This window comes from Misgurnus anguillicaudatus, chromosome 12, assembly GCF_027580225.2.
Source record: "Misgurnus anguillicaudatus chromosome 12, ASM2758022v2, whole genome shotgun sequence".
In the NCBI taxonomy this organism is placed as follows: Eukaryota; Metazoa; Chordata; class Actinopteri; order Cypriniformes; family Cobitidae; genus Misgurnus; species Misgurnus anguillicaudatus.
Window position 1 is genome coordinate 28,999,377 of NC_073348.2, and position 26,717 is coordinate 29,026,093.

At 38.9% G+C, this 26,717-nt stretch overlaps 1 protein-coding gene across 7 annotated transcripts in view; it reads right to left on the minus strand.

Moving 5' to 3' along the window:
- Positions 1 to 704: 704 nt before the first annotated feature.
- The window catches only part of bbx (BBX high mobility group box domain containing), a 47,361-nt gene continuing 21,348 nt past the window's right edge, over positions 705 to 26,717 (minus strand). For 5 of the 7 annotated variants that reach the window (XM_073874303.1, XM_073874300.1, XM_073874302.1 and 2 more), the window contains 11 exons: positions 22,434 to 22,514; positions 22,136 to 22,210; positions 21,651 to 21,728; positions 20,643 to 20,720; positions 19,292 to 20,186; positions 18,832 to 18,970; positions 14,866 to 15,014; positions 14,606 to 14,695; positions 14,062 to 14,253; positions 8,031 to 8,223; positions 705 to 7,685 (listed from right to left, as the gene is read on the minus strand). In XM_073874303.1, coding sequence (XP_073730404.1) covers positions 7,604 to 7,685; positions 8,031 to 8,223; positions 14,062 to 14,253; positions 14,606 to 14,695; positions 14,866 to 15,014; positions 18,832 to 18,970; positions 19,292 to 20,186; positions 20,643 to 20,720; positions 21,651 to 21,728; positions 22,136 to 22,210; positions 22,434 to 22,514 — 2,052 coding nt within the window. In that variant the 3' untranslated portion in view covers positions 705 to 7,603. The remainder of the gene's footprint in view (positions 7,686 to 8,030; positions 8,224 to 14,061; positions 14,254 to 14,605; positions 14,696 to 14,865; positions 15,015 to 18,831; positions 18,971 to 19,291; positions 20,187 to 20,642; positions 20,721 to 21,650; positions 21,729 to 22,135; positions 22,211 to 22,433; positions 22,515 to 26,717) is intronic. The other 2 variants (XM_073874305.1, XM_073874306.1) reach the window with 2 other exon arrangements.

Consider the following 26,717-nt stretch of genomic DNA (forward strand, 5'->3'; position numbering starts at 1 on the left):
GAGCAATATTGCTTAAATATCTTAACATATATCAGTGCCATTGTTTTGTCTCAAGATGTTTTTTGCAAGGCATGTTTGTAAGAACAACTTAAATGTCCTAACTAAAATATCAATAACAAGAAGTCACCATGAAAGCGATTCGTTTTACGTTTAGCTGTAGACTTGATTTCTTGTTTTTAAAAGTCAAAATTGAATTGTTTGCTTGTTGATGCTAATATTAGTTCCATTTTGTTATTATTTCCCCATAATGGTTGTCTTTGGCAATTTTTAGACTTAATTTTGCACTCTTAAAGTGATACTCCAGCCAAATATACTCCAGACTTTCATGAATCATGTGAGTCCAAGATGGCATTGTTACCCAAAGCTAGTTATTATAGTTTATACAGTTTGAAATATGGATATATTTATTACAAAATCACCTGCAGAATTCCTTCATTAACCCATTGGAGCTGTGTGGATTACCTATGTGAAAGATGAATGATACCAAAAAAATTACTGATTCAGGGTTAATTTTTAAAACTCTTGGTATGAATTATTAATATAGATAACAGATATGCTTTAAAAACCTCAGCTTTATAGACACATTCTCTAAATCCTAAAATACTAATTTTATGCTTTATCCTGGATTTCACAGACATCAGAATCACATCCTTGATCGACTATTTTAGCAATAACAAATGTACTCAAAGCAAGAAAGAAGACAGTTTCATATGTATGTTACTTTAATAGGTGTTTAAAGAATAACATTTGCGTCAGCAGACAGTGTAATGACATAAGACTGGGTGAGAAGGGCAATGGCGAAGGTTTCCCTCTCTACACATGGGGTTCAGTAAGGCAAGGCTGCATCAACAACTGGGCTGTAACAATCAGATCCATACATTGCATCATACAGTACTAGTGACAATAATCAGATCGAGCACACGAGAGGAATAAACTCCTCAGAGAAATCAGAACAGGAGCTCAAGAGTAAGCTTTTTAAAGAGACAACGCCACAACTGCATCTTAAGCCATGAACTTACATTCATGTAAAAGGATCATCATTTATGCCGGGTGCATATTTAGGTAATTAAGACTAAAAACTCGTGGAAGGTGCGATCGCAGCTATTGCGTATTTCTAGCCTAAAAGCTGATGTCACATAGGAAGGTGTTATGGTTACCCTCATGAGATCCGAACGTATACTGCGCAATACAGAGGTCAGGGTGTGTATCTGGAAGTTTATACAAATTATTCACTTATAGAAGCAGCCTAGATAGAATTTCTCCATATAAAGCCACCGCATACAGAAAGACTGAATCGGAATTAGAAAAATACAGGTACAAAATTACATTCAAGAGACAATCTAGCACAAAAGGGTCATATCTTTATAGCTAATATAGGAATTTCTGTTTCATAGAGGCATTTTGCTAAGAGGCAACTTCTAAATAGAAAAAGTGTGGTGGACTTCATGACAGGGGCATTATGGGATAGATATAAATCAAAATCTATAGATGCATCATGCTGGGTGTTATCATTTAACGCATTATAATTCTCACTAGCAATAACAATTTGTTAAAATACAACAACTTCCCCTCTCATTTTACACGAGGGGTTGGTTAAAGGGATAGTTTAGCCCAAAATGAAAATTTTGTCATCATTTACTCACCCTAATGTTGTTCCAAACCTGCATGAGTTTCTTCATTTTGTTGAACACAAAAAAAGATACTATGATAAATGATCAGCGGTACCCATTTGTATGTTTTTCCGACTATGAAAGTCAATGGGTACCATCAACTTTAGGGCTGACGGGTCACAAAACTCACGGTTCGTATCACAATACGTTTTTTGAGGGACAGATCGGATAATTTTTCGAATCAGCAAAAAAAGGGTGGGAAAAATTTTATTACAAATAAAGAAATTACAAACATTTATAAAAAAAGAACAAAGATGCACATTAAGTAGGTCTAAAATTAGCATTAGGAACAGAAATCGAATTAAATAAATAATAATACTGTCTTTATTGTACGAATTAAATATTATAATTTTTTTAGAGCCACAGAAGTAATTTTCTTTTTGTCTTGGGTTGTTTGATTAACATTAATGACATAGACTTAAGTAGGTTAATTGAGGTTACTGTCTCTTTAAGACCAAATAAGCACAGACTGGTTTCTGACTCTATAATTCACTTACATGAACAAATGTTTTTATTAGAAAAAGAATACTGTGAGATCATTTTGTATGTATGTGCCCTGTCAAGAACAAAAAGATTTTATGTTGGCTTACTTTTTGAAACGCGTCTCTCCGTATATGCACTACTGACGGCACTTAAACACGCACACACACACAGGCGGAGGGCGAATTCCAAACGGCGCTTCAGAAAGAAGATGCAGCGTACCAGTCGCTCCACATAAAAACATTAGGTTGTTTTTCATTGCTCTATTCAGGATGATTACTGACTAGAGCTGGACCGGACACATTTAACCGCATGTGCGTACAGAAATCTGCTCACTTTAGTGCCTTTTTGAGGTTAAATTGTTTTAAATCACTTGAATGTTAACATTTGCAAGCCTTAGAAACAAGTGCAAACGATAAACATTCCCTATTTAAATTTGCATATTAATCAGCGAATCACATGCGAGCCGAACCACGGGTCGTGATCCGGATCAACTGCGCTCCGTCACAGCACTAATCAACTGTGTCGTTTTTTTGTCTTCTTTTGTGTTCAACAGTATAAATAAATGCATACAGGTTTAAAACATCATGAGGGTGAGTAAACTGACAGAATTTTCATTTTTGGGTGAACTATCGCTTTAAGAATGACATTCATGAGAGGGACACTGGCGAGATGGGAAGATCAATCTTTAAAGGGATAGCTCATCAAAAAGTAAGTATCTTCCTTTTGAAGTCTGCAGAAGAAATGTTAGGTAGGATGTCCAAACTTCTTTTCTTTATACAAAGTGAACCAGGAATCATGACCATCCAGCTATAAAAAGCAACAACAAATATGCAGTCCTATGCACTACATTTGTCTTTAAAAGTCATGTGACAGCTTTGCGTAAGATCCGTTGCTTGTACACTTATATGCTTTAAAAAGCCCAGCGTTAACTTCTGCAAACCGCACAGGAAAGAAATCGTGTGGGTGAAGAAATGACACCCTGATTTTATTGTGAACTATGCCTTAAAGAAGATGATGGTGTTTTGGTATGGGTTTAAGGTGCAAATATTGTCGTCCTAAAATAGGCATTAAAAAGGTGTCAACATTTTGCACAGGATACTACAGAGGAAAACATTAGAAGAATTAGTTGTGCTGATAAAATTACATTTGAAACCTGAAGACGGGTCCACTGGTTTAGCGCAGCGGATTAAGCCTGACTTTCTTTCCCTTAGACTATTTTCGCTTTTCTTTGGCAAACGTCTGCGAGAAAAACGCGAGTATGGTACATCTCCTGATTGCTGGGAAGAACTTAACTTGTGTCACGTCTGAGGCGCGTTACACGCGACGGAAGACGTCTTACGGTTACGTCCTGAAAACAACGTATATTCATCCTTTGAGGAAACAGATCTAATCTAATAGACCTCGATCGGGGCAGACACCATGTTTAACGTTACGTGAATGAAAATGAGGCTGAGGGATAGTCTGTTTAAAATCTGATTGGTCGGCACAAAGCAATGTCCGGTTTCTTCCCACAATCCAAAGACAAGCAAGTTAGGTCAACTGGAGATGCCAAATTCTACCTTTCCTAACTTCAAGAAGAAATAAATAATGATAACAATAAAATCTGACATTTTCTGGAATTTATAAACATTTCTTGAAATAATTAAACTGCATGTCTATCCCTCATAGCCTGCTTTCAATCATGCAACTTTAACCTTAACTAAAACGTGGGTAGGTTAACGATCATACTGACACATTTCAAACAGTCTATAATCACAATCCACTGATTTCAACACAGCTGAGCAGGAAGTTTAACATCTTCTCATTTATAATACTTTCGCCCTGCTAGTATACACTTCTAAAGTTTTGTAAGCAGGGCCATACAGGTGATTTATAAAATTTGAATAGCTTCATAAAATCACATTTACAAAAAAGTGATTAGGTCCTGACTTATCAGGTAAACATCATCAATATGTCTCACAACTGCCTCAGGCACAAATACAGCCTATAAGCTTGCTATTACTTAAAATACACTGAGGTTTAAACCCTTGGCTTAGATTAAATGCCTCTATTGTATAAATAACAGGAACGGGAAACATTCAGACATAGATCATCTCGCGACCGCCACGCACACCAGACGCAGGCCATATATGTGGCAATGAGCTGCCACGCACGTGCACTTCCACAAGCAGGAAACTAATGGTCTAGAGGCGGTGCATCTATCTCAGTGCTTGTTGGCTTAACAGGTAAGCATAGGTATATATACACAGATATTTGTATATGAGCTTTTGACAACAGTCTCGATCCAGTACAGCGAATCTCGGGAAAGGCCGAGGTTTAAAAACCGAACAAAAGCGAGGAAAACGAACCTTACACGAGGTGCTCTACGGAATTAAATACAGTATTTCTCGAAAAAGTAAAAAAGAAACCTTATTAGATATAAGTTCGTAAATTCACAGATAATATTATTTATAGAAGGAAAATCTGTTACTTAAAAAGCGAAACTAACAAAAGAATAAAGATACAAAAATGGAAAAAGCACAACTGTAACAGCAGACTAATGTTTCATGATCTGGCTTATAGATTTCCTTCATTTATCTCATCCAGACTCCCCGGGATCTCAGGAGGCTTTTAGGAAGCGAAATCTGAGGTTCAAAGCAGCCCAAGAACACAGAGAGCTGATGACTTCTGCCAACAACAAAAAAATCATTTTTAAAGTAGCATTTTTATCTGGTTTTCCAGTCTAATCTAAACCTTATAGAAATAGACGGTTTCAGCAGCAACATTAACAAATGGCTTTTGTGGCCCAAACTTCTGGTAGACTAACTGTGGGTTCACACCAGAAGCGAGTTCAACGATTTGCGCGGATAGATTACATACAAAGTCAATGCAAAGACGCGATCAGACGTGGGGCGATTGCGAATGACGCAATATGGGAGGCGCGTTTGCCGCGAAAACACGCACTATTCCCCTTCAAACGCGTTTTCGCCCAAGTTAAAAATATTCAACTTGAGTGAAAAATTCGCATGACACGAAGTTAAATCCTGCGAGTAATCTAGAGGGAGTTACGCGATGCCCCACGTTTGGTGTGTACATAGCATTATGCTGCGTTTACACCAGCCGCGTTAGAAGCATCAAAGCACGAGTGATATCAATGTTAATTCCATATAAAGACGCTTTGACCCGCGTCTGGAGGTCTCGAATGAGGCGTTTAGCGCGGCGCGGTAGACGTGATTCTGCCTCATTCGAATGAACTAGCATAATTGGCGGCAAACGCGCGAGTTGAAAAATTTGAACTTTGGCGGAAAAACGCGCCGCGTTAACCAATCAGGAGCTTGCTCTAGTAGTGACGTGATTACAGGAAGCGAGCGGAGTCGCAGAAGCCCCACCCATGACGCGAATATCCGTGTGAATGTCTCGATGACTAGAATTTCACGCGCGGCTTTCACACGCGAATGAAGCGGGTAAAGTCAAAATGTTCGAGCGGCAAACTAGACGCAAATTTGACACCTTAAACGCGGCTGGTGTGAACCCACGGTAAAGCAATAAATCAAAAACAAAATAATTTCTTTAGAGTAGATTAAATATAACCAATAAATTACCTTTGTTCAAATCATAATTAAATCGTATCTAAGCTAACATTATTGTGTAAAATTAATGTATACAACGTTAGCTACAGATCACGAATTCTTGCCTGGCTGCCAAGCAGGGATCCATGCTGTCTCGTCTTTCGGAAACATTTGTATTCGCAACCAGACATTTGTTCCAAAGGTCAGTTTAGCTACTAACCAGATTGCTAAAAAAACAGAAGGTAACTTTGGGCCAGGTGCGTAACCGTGGCAACGCGCATGTTTCCAATGAAACCGTCTTTTAATTAGCTTATAAGGAGGTTAAGTGGAAAACAAGACAAAAATACTGATAAGGAAAATGATTTTTAACACTCCACCAACGCAGACACACAGCACACATTCTGGCTCAAAGACCAGACCAAGTCCCAGACCGGGTCTGACTCACAAGATGAGCCATTTCATAAACATGCTATGCTGGGACTCCCACGATACAGGAACCTCTCTAAATCAATTCCGGTTTTCATTTTCCCTCCAAATCACTCACCATGTGCTTGAATGGACTAAACTATAAGCTGGAATGGCACCTGCAGCCTCAGGAAACGAGGGCTGAGGATCTCAGTGATTACACAAAAGCTCATTTGAGATCAAAAACTAATACAAAAACAAAACAAAAAAATTGCTATAACACGTCAACTAAAAGCCTTGTCTACTGTAGCTAAAAATTAGTGCAGTGTCTATTATTAAACTATATTAGAGAGGCGTAGCACTCGTTTGGATTAGCCAGCAAGACGCTACACACTGCGGTAAGGTCAAGTATTGACATAAAATGCATTTTTTTCGTTCAAGTATCGCAAACACTGCTCCGATAACCAGGCCCATGAGGAATCTGTGCACACAAAAATGGAATAAGAGTCTAAAAGTTTGTGAGTTTGCTTATGAAATACCTCAGCTAATTGAATTAGCATGATAAAAGCGCAACACTCTCACTTTTGATTTCCCCACAAATAGAAAATGAGAAAAAGGCCACCAGATTCCACTTGGGCCTACAAATAATAGAAAGAGCCGAAAGCGACAGAGCGTCGAGATCTTAAAAGGTTCGACTGGCTTTCCATCAGATGATTCAGTCAGTAAGTGGGCACGTTTGCGACCACAGAGATTTGCGCACAAACATCCGGCTCCCCTAGTGAAACACTGCTGCGTGAGAATCAAAGGTGGTTTGCCTCTGACTGCCTCTCATCTACACAGGCACCAAACGCATTGAGGGTCACTGATTGAAAGAAAGAGGCATCTAGGCATTGACTGTTCATTGTGTACGTGTGACGGTGGTACTGAACTGTGCAAAGAACAAAATCGAACGGGGTGAGGTATAAAGCTGAGGTCGGGCAGTTAATAAACCAACACTCACTCTCTTTCTGTCTCACAGATTTAGAGCAGGAAAAGGGGACAGGAAGCCGCAAAATTTCCTTTTGAGACAAAGTCGATGTTTGTGCATTGCAGCTAGCCAGAAACGAAAAAATAAAAAACAAAAAGACAGAGAGAGCGAGCATGTGCTTCAAATGCACTTTTTGTAGGCAAAACTTGACCTTAAAATAGTAGCCATTTCTTGCAGATTGTTAAGTCTGATAACTGGTCCGAGGCCAACGGAGGCAACAGGTTCGAGGACCAGGCTTGGCTCCCTCAGGGGGTGAGAGGGAGGGAGGGTGGGTCAGGGTGCAAGGTGAAGACTTCTGGGATAAAGCATCTTCATCCATGTCAGAGCTTGCTTAATCCATTTGCAGTCTCTATCTCTCTCTTTCCCTCTATCCCCCTGGCATCAGGGGCCCGAGGTCAAAATTGGGGCCTCGGCAAGTCCGTACACAGGCCAAAAACCAGGTTTGACCCAGCGTGGTCCGAGTTGAGACCTCACTGGTCCGCACAGGAAATCAGCACCGGGGCCATGTCCTTCACTTGACCTTCAGTGCCAATCCCTACAGCACGCTGGGCTCTGGAACGCAGACACAGGGGTGTATTACTAACAGACATACAACCACAACAAAGCCAGTGGTTGTAAACTGGTGGGTTGCTGCTTATGACAAGTGGCAAGTTTGATTAAAATAACCAAACACAACCACCATACGTTCCAATGGCGCTTAACAGTATTTTGCAGCAAAAACATTTGCCACATTAGAAATATAGCTAATAATGTTGCAATATCATTTTGTTTAGTTTTTTCTATTTAGCTCAGGTATAGTTTATGATAAAAAGATTAAAAATTAGTTCTTTAATGTCTAATGTGAATTCGGGGTCATAAAGCATTTAAGAACTACTGAACGAGATTTTTTAAGGGTACCTGTGCACATTCTCCATGGCGGCAACCTCTGCGAGGGCCGCTAAGCTGAAAAAGGTCGGGAGGCTGCTGGACGTCTCTGGCCTGTCCTCTTCCTCTGATCTGGGGTCAGTGTAGCAGACCCCCCTATTGCATAATGTCTCTTGAGTGAATGGCTTTTCATCCTGATTCTTGGTCTGATCCTTAGTTTTGTCCTCTGCAGAAACAGAGAAAGTTTAACCAATAAAACATACATAAAAAGTGTGCTTTGTAACAATAATGTTTTCTAACACAAAACTTTATGTAGTGGCTGGTGCAGACCTGCAGTTGTGTTTTTGCAAGATATTAGGGTGTTGCGAGTGTGCTATTTTGAGTATTATAATGTTGCTAGTGTGTTCTTTGGGTTATTCGGGTGTTGCTAGTGTGTTTTGTGGGTTATTAGGGTGTTGCTAGGGTGTTCTTTGGGTTATTAGGGTGTTGCAAGTGTGCCATTTTGAGTATTATAATGTTACTAGGGTGTTCTTTGGGTTATTAGGGTGTTGCTGGTGTGTTCTTTGGGTTATTAGGGTGTTGCTAGTGTGTTTTGTGGGTTATTAGGGTGTTGCTAGGGTGTTCTTTGGGTTATTAGGGTGTTGCAAGTGTGCCATTTTGAGTATTATAATGTTACTAGGGTGTTCTTTGGGTTATTAGGGTGTTGCTAGTGTACTATTTTGAGTATTATGATGTTGTTAGGGTGTTCTTTGGGTTATTAGGGTGTTGCTAGGGTGTTCTTTGGGTTATTAGGGTGTTGTTAGTGTGTTCTTTGGGTTATTAGGGTGTTGCTAGTGTACTATTTTGAGTATTATAATGTTGTTAGGGTGTTCTTTGGGTTATTAGGGTGTTGCTAGGGTGTTCTTTGGGTTATTAGGGTGTTGCTATGGTGTTCTTTGGGTTATTAGGGTGTTGCTAGGGTGTTCTTTGGGTTATTAGGGTGTTGCTATGGTGTTCTTTGGGTTATTAGGGTGTTGCTAGGGTGTTCTTTGGGTTATTAGGGTGTTGCTATGGTGTTCTTTGGGTTATTAGGGTGTTGCTATGGTGTTCTTTGGGTTATTAGGGTGTTGCTAGTGTGTTCTGTGGGTTATTAGGGTGTTGCTATGGTGTTCTTTGGGTTATTAGGGTGTTGCTAGTGTGTTTTGTGGGTTATTAAGGTGTTGCTAGGGTGTTCTTTGGGTTATTAGGGTGTTGCAAGTGTGCCATTTTGGGTATTATGATGTTACTAGGGTGTTCTTTGGGTTATTAGGGTGTTGCTAGTGTACTATTTTGAGTATTATAATGTTGCTAGGGTGTTCTTTGGGTTATTAGGGTGTTGCTATGGTGTTTTGTGGGTTATTAGAGTGTTACTAGGGTGTTCTTTGGGTTATTAGGGTGTTGTTAGTGTGTTCTTTGGGTTATTAGGGTGTCGCTAGGGTGTTCTTTGGGTTATTAGGGTGTTGCTAGTGTACTATTTTGAGTATTATAATGTTGTTAGGGTGTTCTTTGGGTTATTAGGGTGTTGCTAGGGTGTTCTTTAGGTTATTAGGGTGTTGTTAGTGTGTTCTTTGGGTTTTTAGGGTGTTGCTAGTGTGTTCTGTGGGTTATTAGGGTGTTGCTAGGGTGTTCTTTAGGTTATTAGGGTGTTGCTAGGGTGTTCTTTAGGTTATTAGGGTGTTGTTAGTGTGTTCTTTGGGTTATTAGGGTGTTGTTAGTGTGTTCTTTGGGTTATTAGGGTGTTGCTAGTGTGTTCTGTGGGTTATTAGGGTGTTGCTAAGGTGTTCTTTGGGTTATGAGGATGCTGCGAGTGTGTCCTTTGGGTTATTAGGGTGTTGCTAGTGTGTTCTGTGGGTTATTAGGGTGTTGCTAGTGTGTTCTGTGGGTTATTAGGGTGTTGCTAAGGTGTTCTTTGGGTTATGAGGATGCTGCGAGTGTGTCCTTTGGGTTATTAGGGTGTTGCTAGTGTGTTCTGTGGGTTATTAGGGTGTTGCTAGGGTGTTCTTTGGGTTATTAGGGTGTTGAAAGTGTGCTATTTTGAGTATTATAATGTTGCTAGGGTGTTCTCTGGGTTATTATGGTGTTGCTAGGGTGTTCTTTGGGTTATTAGGGTGTTGCAAGTGTGCTATTTTGAGTATTATAATGTTGCTAGGGTGTTCTTTGAGTTATTAGGGTGTTGCTAGTGTGTTCTGTGGGTTATTAGGGTGTTGCTAGGGTGTTCTTTGGGTTATTCGGGTGTTGCTAGTGTGTTCTGTGGGTTATTAGGGTGTTGCTAGGGTGTTCTTTGGGTTATTCGGGTGTTGCTAGTGTGTTCTGTGGGTTATTAGGGTGTTGCTAGGGTGTTCTTTGAGTTATTTGGGTGTTGCTAGTGTGTTCTGTGGGTTATTAGGGTGTTGCTAGGGTGTTCTTTGGGTTATTAGGGTGTTGCGAGTGTGCTATTTAGAGTATTATAATGTTGCTAGGGTGTTCTTTGGGTTATTAGGGTGTTGCTAGTGTGTTCTTCGGGTTATTAGGGTGTTGCTAGTGTGTTCTTTGGGTTATTAGGGTGTTGCTAGTGTGTTCTGTGGGTTATTAGGGTGTTGCTAGTGTGTTCTTTGGGTTATTAGGGTGTTGCTAGTGTGTTTTTTGGGTTATTAGGGTGTTGCTAGTGTGTTCTGTGGGTTAATAGGGTGTTGCTATGGTGTTCTGTTGGTTATTACGATGTTGCTAAGGTGGTTCTTTGGCTTAATAGGGTGTTGCTAGTAGGGATGGGCGATATAGACGGTTTCATCGGACGCACGTGATACACGTGTGTATCCGAACTTTACTTCCGGTTTCGTTTTTTAATGGTCTGACTAGTTGCTAAACTGATCTCTTGAACAAATGCCTCGTCGAAAATAACAAATGTTTTGGTTTCCTAAGTAATCTGTGTGTTGTTTTTTGCTTGTTATATAAATAAACTACGCTTAAAGTACTTTGTTGTTATTAATGGCGGAGTTTACCGGAAGTTACGTGCGAACCGCGACAGCCGCTTGTTTATGTTGTTACTGCTGAAACCGTCTATAGCCTAAATTTTTTTATTTTATTTTATTTATTTGTTTGTTGCGGTGACGATACAAATGGCGATAAATTATTCTATTCTGTAAAATATCAGATGATGTTATGTTTAAGTTGTGTTTCAGCGACTGTGCTGAAAAACATCACACAACAACAATTACACAATAATAATTCAAATCAATTACAAGTTTAAAATCTAAACACAGATTCTGTATTTATTTATACTCTCATGGTGCAAAAATAGTGCAAACAGGAAAAGTAACAATCACCATGTCCTCAGTTGTGTTTCAAAATTACAACCGTAAAATAACCTGATAAAGTAAAGACGTTCAATGTGAAACAGTCAATAGTCCCTTTCACACATACAGTCTTTACCGCAGTTAACAGGTCATGTGTGAACAGAACCTTTCCGGTAAATCAGTACTCCCAATTTACCAGTAAGACAGGTTGTAAGATTACCAGTAATTTACCGGTAAGTGCTATGTGTGAACGAAAAATGTAGGATTACCGGCATTTAGAACGGACAACGTCAGACCGCGCTGACAACTTCGGGCCAATCAGAACGTTTTATACAGATTTTGTTTACCGCCCGCACTGTTGAGGTACGTTTCCAAACACATGCTGATTAAAAGTCGAGCACACGTGAAGTTAATATCCACATTTCTCCACCAAAGTTGTTTAAAACAGCTTACCATCTATTTCCCAAATTGCCGGCATCCTTAGCACATTCTCTGTGAAGCCAAATGTGCAAACGCAGGTTCCGTTTGACGCGGCCTAAAGCAATGTTGTTTGGATACGAGCAACTTCACGACCGTAAGCGTTTGCCACAGATGTGAAAACAACAAAATAAGGACCGTGGATATTAAGTCATAACCCGCCATTGTTTACAAAAACGATACAGGTAACTTCCGCTTTTTCTCCGAGTTTACCTGTATTTTGATACTGATGTGTGAATGATGTCTTACTGGTAAAAAGACCGAACGTCACTGCATGTGTGAACAGCACATTTTTGTATTTACTGGTAAATTCATTCTGGTAAATTCATGGTAATAACAACAATCACCTCCTTAGCCTCACGACCGCCTTCCACCATGCTTGCGCGCACAAACTACGTCATCAACTAGACTTATCGTTATTATCGTGAGGAGACTGATTTTTATCTCGAGGATACATTTTAACGGTATATCGCAAACGATAAGATATCGCCCATCCCTAGTTGCTAGGTTTTGTGGCTTATTAGGGTGTTGCTTGGGTGTTCTGTGGGTTAAAATTGTGTTGCTTGGGTGTTCTGTTGGTTATTAGGGTGTTGTTAAGGTGGTTCTGTGGCTTATTAGGGTGTTGCTAGGGTGTTCTGTGGGTTATTAGGCTGTTCTGCAGTTTATTAGGGTGTTACTTTGGTGTTCTGTTGGTTATTATGGTGTTGCTAGTGTGTTCTTATTAGGGTGATTCTAGGGTGTTTGGAAGGTAATAGGGTGTTTGTGGGTCACAGGGGTGTTGCTAGGGTATTTGGGGGATATTAGGGTATTGCTGAAGTGTTCTGTTGGCTATTAGGATGTTGCTAGGGGGTTCTTATTAGGGTGTTTCTAGGGTGTTTGGAAGGTAATAGGGTGTTTGTGGGTCATAAGGGTGTTGCTAGGGTATTTGGGGGATATTAGGGTATTGCTGGAGTGTTATGTGGGCTATTAGGATGTTGCTAGGGTGTTTAGGGGTATTAAAGTGTTCCAAGGGTGCTCTGTGTGTGTTCTTTGGGTTATTAGGGTGTTGCTAAGATGTTTATGGGGGTTAGGCAGGTGCTAGGGTGTTTTGTGGGTTATTATGGTGTTGCTAGTGTGTTCTTATTAGGGTGGTTCTAGGGTGTTTGGAAGGTAATAGGGTGTTTGTGGGTCATAAGGGTGTTGCTAGGGTATTTAGGGGATATTAGGGTATTGCTGGAGTGTTCTGTGGGCTATTAGGATGTTGCTAGGGGGTTCTTATTAGGGTGTTTCTAGGGTGTTTGGAAGGTAATAGGGTGTTTGTGGGTCATAAGGGTGTTGCTAGGGTATTTGGGGGATATTAGGGTATTGCTGAAGTGTTCTGTGGGCTATTAGGATGTTGTTAGGGTGTTTAGGGGTATTAAAGTGTTCCAAGGGTGCTCTGTGTGTGTTCTTTGGGTTATTAGGGTGTTGCTAAGATGTTTATGGGGGTTAGGCAGGTGCTAGGGTGTTTTGTGGGTTATTATGGTCTTGCTAGTGTGTTCTTATTAGGGTGGTTCTAGGGTGTTTGGAAGGTAATAGGGTGTTTGTGGGTCATAAGGGTGTTGCTAGGGTATTTGGGGGATATTAGGGTATTGCTGGAGTGTTCTGTGGGCTATTAGGATGTTGCTAGGGGGTTCTAATTAGGGTGTTTCTAGGGTGTTTTGGAAGGTAATAGGGTGTTTGTGGGTCATAAGGGTGTTGCTAGGGTATTTGGGGGATATTAGGGTATTGCTGGAGTGTTCTGTGGGCTATTAGGATGTTGCTAGGGGGTTCTTATTAGGGTGTTTCTAGGGTGTTTGGAAGGTAATAGGGTGTTTGTGGGTCCTAAGGGTGTTGCTAGGGTATTTGGGGGATATTAGGGTATTTCTGGAGTGTTCTGTGGGCTATTAGGATGTTACTAGGGTGTTTAGGGGTATTAAAGTGTTCCAAGGGTGCTCTGTGTGTGTTCTTTGAGTTATTATGGTGTTGCGAAGATGTTTATGGGGGTTAGGCAGGTGCTAGGGTGTTTTGTGGGTTATTAGGGTGTTGCTAGAATGTTCTGGCTGATTGCTGGATGACCAAATATACAGCTTGATCTGAACCCATTAATGCAATGTATATGGGATTTTTCACCTTTTTTATTGTCCATCATATGAAAATTGTAAGTCAGCTTACTTAGAAAAACTAGTAAATCAGTAAATCACACTATTTGACTTATGACTTAAGTAGGTTTTGGATTTGTTTTGCTTAACACATCTCAGATAAAACAAAGAGCTGATCAAATAATGTCTACAACTAACCCTCTGCAGGTGACACTCGACCGTCAGCCGTGCGCACCAAGTGTGTGATTTTATTTTTCCGCGCCTTCCTTTTCTGACTCCCCACAGGCGTGTCCAGAACTTTCTGGGACTCGGGTTCGGGAGACACACATGGACTGGCCGGCTTCACAACCGGGCACGATTCTGTGACCACATGGTCAGGTGTGACAACGTCTGAAAGAACAGAGGAGAACACAGATGGCATAAACTAAACAGATCAAATCTTTTTTAGCATGAACCTAACCTAAAGAGGTGATCAATGGCATGTACAGGTGTGGGACGAGGAGTAATATTAAACATGTGTAACTTTTACAGCAAAACAACAGGCTGAATAATGATATGACTGTGACGTGTGCCCCTTTAAGATAACCAGAGTGAAGAGTGACCTAGATATGCAGTAGGAAGTGAAACGCTAATCCACGGACAAACAGCACCATCACAACGTAGGCACAGTCTCCACCTCTAATATACACAAACAATGATTCTGATATTATAACAGTGTCTATCAGCTGTTTTACATTATCACCTTTGTCTGCAGCACTGGATTTCTCCTTCCTTTGTTTGTACTTGTTCACTATCTTGTGGAAAAAAGTCTTTTTCTGAGATGAAGATGAACCTAATTTAAAAAAATAAATATAAACAGAACAAACAAAAAAATGCATGCTATGTTAGGTGGAAGTTATGTCATTTTGAACATGAGATGACAGTTCCTAAAAAAATTATAAAGAAATGAGTGTGGAGGCCAAGAGGAAGTGATGTCAGTTTCCATGTATGCAGTCAACTCACCCTTGCTTAGTTTGGGCGGTTCAGAAGGGTTGGACGTACTGTTTTTTTTCTTCTTTGTGACAGTTGCGCTCTTTTTGTCAAATGTCAGTGGGCTGTACTGTGGTAAGCTGTTGAACTTTTTCTCGAACTCCTCTTCAAGTTTACCTAGTCTGTGAGTTTTACACAGTAAAAGATTAACAACCCGTTTCGACTGCTCACCTGGAAGCAACTGGGTCTCATTCACTAACTAATTCATCAGGTGCACGTTGCACGTCAAACAAGTGAATGTTTTCAATTTAATGGTTAAGAAAAAACCCTAACTGTAACTAATTGTTCGCCCTAAAATGAAAATTCATAATTTACAAACCCTCATGCCATTCCTCATGTAAATGACTTCCAGCATGTGGATAACTTTAAATGTCATTGGTTCTCATGCATCAGTAGCATGTTATGTCATGAGACATTTGACAACCAATGAGATTTGTAGTTTTTGATGTGACGCCATATTTGAATGTGATGCCCGGATTGCTTGTTTAATTTTAAAACCAGGTGTGCGGCCAGTGACTTCTTTTTTCCCGTCATGTGTGTGGTTCGTAATTTAAAAAATGCGCAGTCTGTGCGTCGAGTGAACCTATTTGCATCACGTGTCTTGTTAAAATAAGTGCCTGCTGCAGACACATCTAAAGGTTTTATGATAAAAGAGACGCTCGCGTTTGCTAGATACTCGCATAATCTCATGCGTAATCAAAGTTTACAGTTAAGGGATGTGTCTTGCGTGTATTTTGTGAACGTGAACGTCTCTTTTATCATAAACGGTTTTGACGCGTGTGCAGCAGGCACTTATTTTGACAAAACACATGCTGCACATGGTTCACATGACGCAACAAACACACATTTTGAATTTGCGCCCCTCGGAAGAGCAGTCACGAGTCGCCACTGTGTGCCGCATACATCTTGAAAAGGGAAGTCTCTGGCTCTTTGATCGCCCCCTGGTAACTGGCTGCAGTACAAGTCATAAACCTCGCCCTCTCCATGAAAACGAAATGGGACTCGGCTCTAAATATAAAAAATATTTACACTTCCAATAAAATTTTCAAAAAGATGGTTTTGGTCCTTTCAAGTTGTTGTTATCACGCTGATATATGTTCAATTAGTCATTATTATGATATGTTTCATTTTAGCTACTACTTTGAAGCTATATAAACGAGGCGTGTCGTTATGATTGGTGTGGTTAAATTGGGCATGCGAGCGTTTGGGCAGAAGTCAGATAACACGGCTCCGCCACTGGCTTTACGGACGATTCCTTCTGCGCATGCCCTGGCTCCGAACTGACATTTTTACGTAATATGGCAGCGCCCATGGTCAGACATTTTTGGCTTCAATTCGTTACAATGGAAGAAAGCGACGTCTATAGACAAAAACCAAGCTAAAAATACACACTAAACGCAAATTGAACAATTTGCGCAAGTAGATTCCATACAATGTAGTGATGCACCGATGTATCGGCCGCCGATATTTATCAGCCGATTTTTGATGAATTTGAAACCATCGGCATATCGGCAATAGCACGAGAAAGGCAGATACCGATTGTTTATTAATTAACTGCATAAAGAAATCCATTATATGTAAAAAAATTAGTTAATGTTGTTAATAAAAATAAATGCTGAATAGCAAAAACCACCTTGGAAGGTTTTCATGCCCTCTTATTATATTGTTTTAGCTTAATTTGTGCCTCTCTTATTATGTTGGTCAGTTGAATGTTAATTAGATCCAATCCATGTTCAGTAAAAATAATTTGATGCAGAAATAAACTAGCTAATAGACCAACTGTATAGTATTGTATACAAGTGTTTAATATCGGCATCGGTATTGGCCAGAAGTTGTCTGTTTATATCGGAATCGGCCCAAAAAAATCCTATCGGTGCATCCCTAATACAAAGTCATTGCAAATACGCAAACAGGCGTGAATAGACACTAATAGATGCAAACTCGCGTTGGACGATGGAAAAACACAATTTGGGTGATGCGATTGCCGTGAAAACATGCGCTATTCGCCTCAAACGCATCTTCGCACAAGTTACAAATATTCAACTCGATCAAAAAATTTGCAAGACACGAAGTTAAATCCCGCAAGTAATCTAGAGCGTGGAACGCGATGCATGCGATTTGCTCTACATAAAATCATTCTGTATAATGTAAAGACCATTCTGTAAAAATATAACATTGATATCTGTAATGTAAAGATATTAAAGTAAGGTTGTTTTGATTGGCGTGGTTAAATTGGGCATGCAAGCTTTTGATACCGCGACTCCGCCTCTGGCTTCACGGACAATTCCTTCTGCGCATGCCCTGGCTATAAACTGACATTTTTACGTAATATGGCAGCGCACATGGTCAGACATTTTTGGCTTCAATTCGTTACAATGGAAGAAAGCGATGTCGCGTCGTCCATCTTTTTTACAGTCTATAGTAAAAACCAAGCTAAAAATACACACTAAACGCAAATTCAACAATTTGCGCAAGTAGATTCCATACAAAGTCATTGCAAATACGCAAACAGACGTGAATAGACACTAATAGATGCAAACTCGCGTAGGACGATGGAAAAACACAAATTGGGTGCTGCGATTGCAGTGAAAACATGCGCTATTCAACTCAAATGCATTTTCGTGCAAGTTACAAACATTTAACTCTATAAAAAAATTTGCAAGACACGAAGTTAAATCCCGCAAGTAATATAGTGCCAGGAAAGCGATGCATGCCGTTAATGGGTATGCAGCAAGTACTTTTTTTGTGATTTGCTCTACATAAAATCATTCTGTATAATGTAAAGACCATTCTGTAAAAAATATAACATTGATATCTTTAATGTAAAGATATTAAAGTAAGGTTGTTTTGATTGGCGTGGTTAAATTGGGCATGCAAGCTTTTGATACCGCGACTCTGCCTCTGGCTTCACAGACAATTCCTTCTGCGCATGCCCTGGCTCCAAACTGACGTTTTTATGTACCATGGCAGTCCCAATTGTCCGACATTTTTGGCTTCAATTCGTTACAATGGAAAGAAGCAATGTCACGTCGTCCATCTTTTTTACCGTCTATGGTAAAAACCCGGCTAATGGGGCATACACACAAAACGCAAATCAAATAGATTTGTGCAAGTAGATTATATACAAAGTCGTAGACGTAAACAGACCCGATTAGACGCAAACCCACATATGGCGATGCAAAAAATGCAAATTGGGGGCTGCGATTCCCGTGAAGAAATGCGCTATTAGCCTCAAACGCATCCTCGTGCAAGTTACTAATATTCGCTCAAGCGAAAATTTTAGCAAGACACGAAGTTAAATACTGCAAGTAATCTAGAGCGAGGAACGCAATGCATGCCATTTATGGGTATTGCAGCGCAAGTCATTTTTTGTGATTTGCTCTACATAAAATCATGTAAAATAATGTAAAGGATATTCTGTCAAAAATATAACATTGATATCATTAATATTGACTGAGTAAGGTCATGTCAAAGATTGAAATTAGATTTGATTATCGGACTTTAGTATGAATTTCATAGACAGGCTCGCATTTAAGTGCCTATTAGTGAAGAGACCCAGCGTTTTCTAGATAAACTGACTTAAATCTTGTAAAATGAAACATGACATGCATTTTACAAAAACAGCATTTGATTTTACTTTGGTTAAGTACATAGTTGTGCAAAACTATGAACATGGGATGGTGAATATAAGTTGATGCAACATGCTTAAATGCACAAAATGTCTTAGCTTACTCACTTTTAACAATTCTCAAAAGCCATCAATTTTGTGCATTAGGATTGGCTTTGTAAAGATCTTTTTAGACAATTAACACTCTGATTGACCTCACCAAAATGGCAATGGCAATGAATCATTGGTGAATTAATTCAAGCAGCGTATTTGCAAAAAAATAATGTCTGGTTTTCTGCAAAAATCCAGTGTTGTGAGTAACATTATCTCACCCAGGGGTGGTTTCCTCTTTAGATTTAGACTTCTTCAGCTTTTTAGGTGGGCTTGCAGCAGTCTGAGAAAACCCCCAACTTTCATCATTCCAGCTGCCCTCGTGATCAGACACGCTGCCTCGCATTGAACCTCTTTTCCCTAGAAAACGATTATAGATGAACATTCACATTGGTTGTGTGATCATATAAAAAGATTTTCGTGCGTGGGCTTGTTGAAAAACTGGCTGATGAATAGGGAAGTGTGCTTTTGCTCCACACGATCAGTAACAACTAGTGGGCTTTGAGTTTCATATCTAGTCAGACATCTACAGCACTTAGGACGCTCACACAAGGTCATCACACAGGAAAGAAAAATGTGCATCAACAGATGGTTATCAACAAGAGTGTTATTTTGGCACAACTGATTTCTGCACGCTCTTATCAGTGGCATGATGTTACTTTATGTGTGTGTGTGTGTTACCTCTATCCACGTTTGCTCTCAAAGATGTTAGCATCCCTTCAGACACCAAAGTTTTATAAAGCGCTCCTTTACAGCTTCGCTCTGATTTTCTGGACCCGGAGATCTCCGTCTTGACCTCAGGTTCTTTATCCTCATGTCTGCCTGGAGACAAATTGGTGTCTGTTTCTTTCTCTTCCACTCCGACTGGATGCAAGGGAGAGCACTGAGGTGCTATTTCTTCAACACCGCTAGGGGGCTCCACTTTCACATCTGGCTTATTTTCACACTCTGCCCCCTTTGGCGTCAGTGGAGCTTCCTCTATTTTCATCTCTTCATCCAGCTTCTCATTAGCCTCTTCTACCCTCTCTTCTTCCTCCTCCATGGCTTCTTCTTTCGTCTTCGATTGCTTTTTCTGCTTGGGTTTTGGTTTCTTCTTCACAACCAGAGTTTGGTCCGAGACGGGGCTGCTGTCGCTTTCAGAGGGACGTGCTTTCTTTTTGGGCGTCTCCTCTGATCCCCAAGCACCTTTAGCAACCGCCTCAATAGTGAACATAACGCTGTCTAAGTCCGAGTCGGTCGACTGACGCTTCTTCACCTTTTTGGGCGATCCTTGAATCGTCTCAGTTTCGTCAGATTCCTTGTTTTCCTTCTTCTTTTTCTTCTTCTTTAGAATTTTGGAAGGGCTGAGCTCAGAGGGGATGGTGTCAGTGGGGGAAGAGGAGGTAGAGGCAGAAGATGATGATGATGATGATGGTGGCGGCGGCGTGGGGAGAGGATCATGTGGACCATCCCTGTGCTCTTTGTGGTCTGGGTTGTCTGTGCTACTTGAGCTGTGCTGAGCGCAGAGAGAAGCAGCAGCACCTGAAGGTTGAGACGAACGAGCTTCCAACTTCTCTGCTTCAGAGGCCAAACACATCTATAGACACATACACACAAACAGACAGACATCAGGTTATGGAGCTATGGAACGTATAAATATTTATCTGTGTGTATATATATATATGCAAGCCGAATCTTGAAATGTTAACATATGTGACCCTGCCTGTGAAAACCCATCTTAAGTCCTTTATCCTAATTAATCTGCATTAAATCATGCCACATTATATAAAGAACAATTTGTGAAAACATGACCTTAACATCTTTAATACATCAATAAGGTCATCAATAAGTGAAATCAATGATTGAAATCAAACTTTGATGCTCCTCTTCTGAAATTCAGATTAGGGTCACATATATGAAAACCCACAAGGTGGCAGCATATGCATCAACTGTCTTAGGATTTATTAAAAAACATCGTTATTAATTGTCATAGCAAGTTTCATGCTTTGGTCTATTATCTGTGTATATTCATGAGCAATACTGATTTTTGTACCTCAGCAAGCTGGAAAAGTGCCGATTGGCCGCACTGCCGCCCCTCAGACGCGGGTTGAGACCTGCTGGAGGAGATCTGCTGTAGAGACAAAAAACACAGAAATTAGGATGGATTACCAGTAAACGCAAGCAGAAAAGTGACGCGCAGTTCACTAAACTGCAGGACTTTTATAAACTAAAATAACAACACGTGCATTTAACCATTTAGTGTTTTTTATTGACACCCAAGTTACTACAACTATCCTCAAATATCACAATAATAATTTATTATAGCATGTTAAAATTGCCACTTTGTAGGTGTGAGCAAAAATGTGTCATTTTGAGTGTGTCCTTTAAAATGCAAATGAGTTGATTTCTGCACTAAATGGCAGAGCCGTGGTTGGATAGTGCAGATTAAGGGGCGGTATTATCCTTTTCTGACATCACAAGGGGAGCCAAATAGGGAGACCTATTTTTTCACATGCTTTCAGAGAATGGTTTACCGAAACTAAATTACTGGGCTGATCTTTTTCACATTTTCTAGGTTGATAGAAGCACTGGGACCCAATTCTAGAACTTAAATATGGATAAAGGCTGATTTTCATGATATTTCCCCTTTAAAAGGTATAATTTTTTATCAGTCTTGAACCCCTAAACAAATCTGCTGATGGCCATGATGATAAAAGTTGAAAATCAAACCAACAACAGAAAGTGCAAAGTTTCAAAATGGTCATCTCTATTGAGGAAGTTTGGGTCCTCACAGGTGAAGCTGAAAACCTGAAGTGAGAGGTTCAGAGGCACTATAACTTCCCACAAGTTACTAAAGGATTTCGCAGTAAACATAACAAACTACCAGCAGTAAACCTCAAAACACCTCAACTGGTTGTAGCTTTCTTGTTACAAATGGGCCTTTACTGTGGTTATTTTTAAACACAGCCTATAATAAATTTAAGGATGATTATATCAGTAATGTAAAAGATGTCTGCTGGGTTAATGGACTTTGTAAGGAGAGTGTTTAGTGCAACTGTACCTCAGCCAGCTGAAACAAAGGAGATTGAACACAACTCTTGGGCAGGTCTGGAGAGTTCGGCTGCGACGGTCCAAAGGCCTAAAGGTGGCACAGAAAAAAATCAATGTCAAACAGCTCTGCATGACACAGACGGTAAATGCCGAAGTGTAGCCCATTTTTATGTGTACGAATGCGTGTTACAAAATTTTTGTCATTGGAAGTGTATGGGTGTACTGTACGTGCACTGTTGGATTTTTTTAACCACTGCGCACATTGTACGTGTAGGTCTCGTTTGCGCCTTTAGGAGAATGTAGTATGTAACCCAGGATATGCATTTCATTTTGTCGCAATGTGCATGCATCGAAGATCTGTGTACGTCCAATAAATTATACTTTGAAAGGCTGTGAGTTCGACCGTGCGCGTACGTTCACGTACATGTAAAAACAGACTATACCCCAGGCTTAAATCGCCTTTTTGAACCTATATCTACACTGAAAGCCACTCACCTCTACATCTGTCAGTGTGCTTCTATCTTCTGTATTCTTACTTTCCACAGCAGGCTGATCTGGACTGGAAGATATCTAAAGAGAAGCCAAGCATGTCTGTCAACATAATGCATTCAGATCATTTAAATCAAGCAATATTGATTCCCATAGAACAAGCAAACTGATCAAATGTATGCACTTTGGATAAATGCATCTGCCACATAAATGTACACAGCATCCATGTCTGAGATGTGTCACAGCTAAAGAGGGTTTTTATGGGTCTGTTGTTAACAATCAACAAGTCTTAAGCTGGTTTTACCTCAGCCAGCTGGAAAAGGGCCGATTTCTCAGCGTGCTTAGCAACGTCAACGTCTCCTGTCTGGGAAGAGCTGGAGGAAATCTAAAATGAAAGCATAGACATTTATATCAACAAAGCAGAATGAAAAGTGATAAAAGTACACGCAATCTTAACATCTTGACTCAACATCCTCTTTGAATTGACCACTGGCCTTTTTAAGCTCAACATCGCCGTCTGTTGACAGCTTGAAGAAAAAGCAACAGGTCGGATTTTATTTTTTATGTATGACAACTGCATCATATAAACAAAGTCCCAAGTTAGTGTCACTTGTTTACTAACTAGGGCCTTGACTTCAGCAACAGTAGAAAAAGTGAATAACCTATCTAGTTAAATTTTTCTGGTGCAGCTCTCAGAGATAATTTGCATATTTAAACATGATGACATCATTGAACCAGAATTGACAACAATAACACCAAACTGCATAGATCTTGTGTGTATAGTATCCAAACTACATACATTCAGACTTGGATTACAGCGCAGGAACTGTCCAGACTACTTTTAAGGCCCTTAAAAATGTTCTCCTTTTGCAACTCAAAAGTATAAAAAGTAATATTTATGAACAAGACCACATTGAAATGTAAATATTTTTTTGAAATTAATTAGTTTAAATCTAACTTTGCCATTTTAGAAAATAATTATAATTTAAATATATAAAAATACATTATATTAGACACAAAATATATTTTCTCTGTGTTTTAATATTTTTAATTTAATTCAATTATTTTATTAATAAACTGTGAAAAGTGCTATATAAATACATTTTAAGTGAACTAAATAAAATAATAAATATGCAGTTCAGATACCACAAAGGGATTTAATCTAATGGCCCAGCGCATGAACACTTTTAAGGCCCTAAAATATTTCCTCTTTTTTCAACTCAAAAGTATAAAAAGTAATATTTATGAACAAGACCACATTGAAATGTAACAATTTTTTCTAAATTAATTAGTTTAAATCTAACTTTGCCATTTTAGAAAATTACTATAATTTAAATATATAAAAATACATTATTATTAGACACAAAATATATTTTCTCTGTGTTTTAATATTTTTAATTTAATGTATTTTATTAATTTTATTAATAAATAGTGAAAAGTGCTATAAAAAATAAATTTTAATTGAACTGAATCGAATAATAAATATGCAGTTCAGATAGACCCAGCGCATGAACTGTACAGACTACTTTTAAGGCCTTAAAATATTTTCTACTTTTTGCAACTCAAAGCCTAAAAAGTAATATTTATGAACAAGACCACATTGAAATTTGACACATTTTTCTAAATTAATTAGTTTAAATCTAACTTTGCCATTTTAGAAAATTATTATAATTGAAATATATAAAATACATTATTCTTATACACAAAATATATTTTCTCTGTGTTATAATATTTTTAATTTAATTTAATTATTTTATTAATTTTATTAATAAATTGTGAGAAGTGCTATACAAATAAATTTTAATTAAACTGAAGCGAATAATAAATATGCAGTTCAGATAGCACACAGGGATTTAATCTAATGGCCCAGCGCAGGAACTGTCCAGACTACTTTTAAGGCCTTAAATATTTTCTCCTTTTTGCAACTCAAAAGCATAAAAAGTAATATTTATGAAGACCACCTTAAAATTTGAATATTTTTTTTCTAAATAAATTAGTTTCTAATTTTTTAGAAAATGATTTTCATTTAAATATATAAAAATACATCATTATTATACATAAAATACATTTTCTCTGTGTTTTAATATTTTTTATTTAATTATTTTATTAATAAATTGTGAAAAGTGCTATATAAATAATTTTTAATTGAACTGGATCGAATAATAAATATGCAGTTCAGACACCCCACAGGGATTTAATCTATTGGCCCAAAAATTTAAATAATCATGGCATAAGTGTTATTTTCAATAATTTTACTGTATTTCAAGTGGCTTTCCAGTGAATAAAAACAAAAACACCTGCAGGCACATTTGTGACACAACACATCAACACTTGCAGTGCAGACAGGCCCATTGATTATAATGGGAGGGAACCACTCTTGTCACATCTTAATGTGCTGCGCGTGCCCGGCATACACGCTCAATTCAACACTTAAAACGACTCACAATGCAATAATACCCGAGACGGTTGAACTGAATCTACCTGGGTGTGTGAGATTGTATTTGACACTTGAGAGATTCAAAAGATAATCCTTGTTCAAACATTACGGACGGCATGAATCTAAAGTCCTCTGCTCAAACACTGCTAAACAGACGATGTAATCTAATTTGTCCACAAAACAAGGAGACGCTGCCTTTTGTTTTCTATGAGCCTCCCGAGGCTGTCTTCAGTGACAAATACACCGAGCCGAGGCAATTACAATCACTTAGTGGGGAGGAAAATGGAATTTACAGAGGATTAACAAGAGTGAGAGACTACAGGAACCTACAGGAACACACACACAAAACACACAGTCATGACAAATCCTCCAATCTCACACGTACACACACATCTCCACGGCTGTAAAGCCTAAGAAAGCTCTCCGGTTTATGAAGCATGTCCACCTAATGGCACACAAACCCAGTTTGGGACCGAAAGAAGTGCAGGACTGATATCTCAGTCCGTCATTTAAAGTCATAGCTCAATGTGGTTGCTCTTTCTGTGGAGATGAGCCTGTCAAAGTCGATTTACATGAGCACTGATCTTGTGCTCATTATATCAGTGGTCTGCCATGGGTACACAAAACGTACATTTGTTTCAATCAGGTCTAGATATAATGACACAGATCTTGACTGATAATTGTTATTCTCATATAGACCCCTTTTTTTGTTCCTGTTTCTAAAACTGTTTAACCACTGACCAATTGAAACCGTCATACTTAACTGTGGTTATATTGACATTCCTGTGTTACAGGAAGCAAACATAGATAATAGTTTTTTTTTTCAATTCACCTGTTCTGTGCGCCTCAAAACGCTATGGGCAGATTTTTGTTTCATGTGCATAGAAACTAAAAAGCAAGCCTTGCAGGGCATTAACCTGAAGTAAATTTGTCTCTGGAAAGCAATGCCGTTATTTTAATTATATTATATTCAATTATTTAAAAATAACTTTAAGTCAATTGGTATTGGAATAAACACGAGAAAGTCCTTTTAGATCAGTGGTTCGCAACCTCTTTCAATTCAAGGCCCCACTTATAATTTCTACCCAATGGAATATAGGGGAGAACGGGGGACAACCTAACGCTTGGTTTTGGCTCAATCATTCAAAAACATTTGAGTTTGATTAATTATTTTTTACACAAGCAACACACATATCTCTGCTACAAATAAACATTTGAAGTTTGTTTCTAGTACTTACCATTCTTGGACAATTACACCAAACGTGACAGAAGTGCAAACGTTACAACTTACCCCATAGGTGGGGTTAATTGTAACAGGCAGGGGGTTAAAACATTAAGTTTGCAGGCAAATATTTCAATACTATTTTGTCTATATACTTGAATTGGATATTGTTTATATATCTGTCTATAAAAGACAGGTATCCACACTGTATTCATTCATCCAGCCCTTTTCTAACAATAGTTCAATTATAAATGGATACAAATGTCTAAATAGGTACGAAAAAGCAGCACAATTATGACAAAACATTTTTTATATGTGACCCAGTCTGTAATAACCATTCTACAGTTTCAAAATCAAATATTTGAGAGAATGAGCATTAAAGTCTGATTTTAGCCATTCATTTCATTATGATTTCAATCTTTGACGTGATCTTATTCAATCAATATTAAAGATATAAACAAAAATAAATTTGACACACGATTTTTGATAAGACAGGCACATTTACTTTGTTGGCAGCCAGCAATCATTCGTGTGTAGCCTATTTAAAACAACGGCAAGATTTACGCTAACGTTCGTTTTTGTATCGTAAGTGCTGAGGGGTTAGTTGTAACACAGCGTTACAATTAACCTCGCAGGGTCAAAATATTTTCAAGCCCACCAAAAAAGTTGCAAAGAGCTGCAGACATTTCAAAACGATGCTAGTCAACAAGACACTGATTAATATGACATAGCATTGGATTTGGTATCTTACACAACCAACTTAGAAACCGAAAAAAACATACGATAAAAACAATTTACTTACATGCTACCAAAATACTCGTTCCTCAATAACTCTCTGGAAAAACATTATACATTTTCAATAATTTGCGGAGATCGTCTTTGGCAGCGTGAAAAAATACCAAAATAACTTTAACCAACTTATAATATTG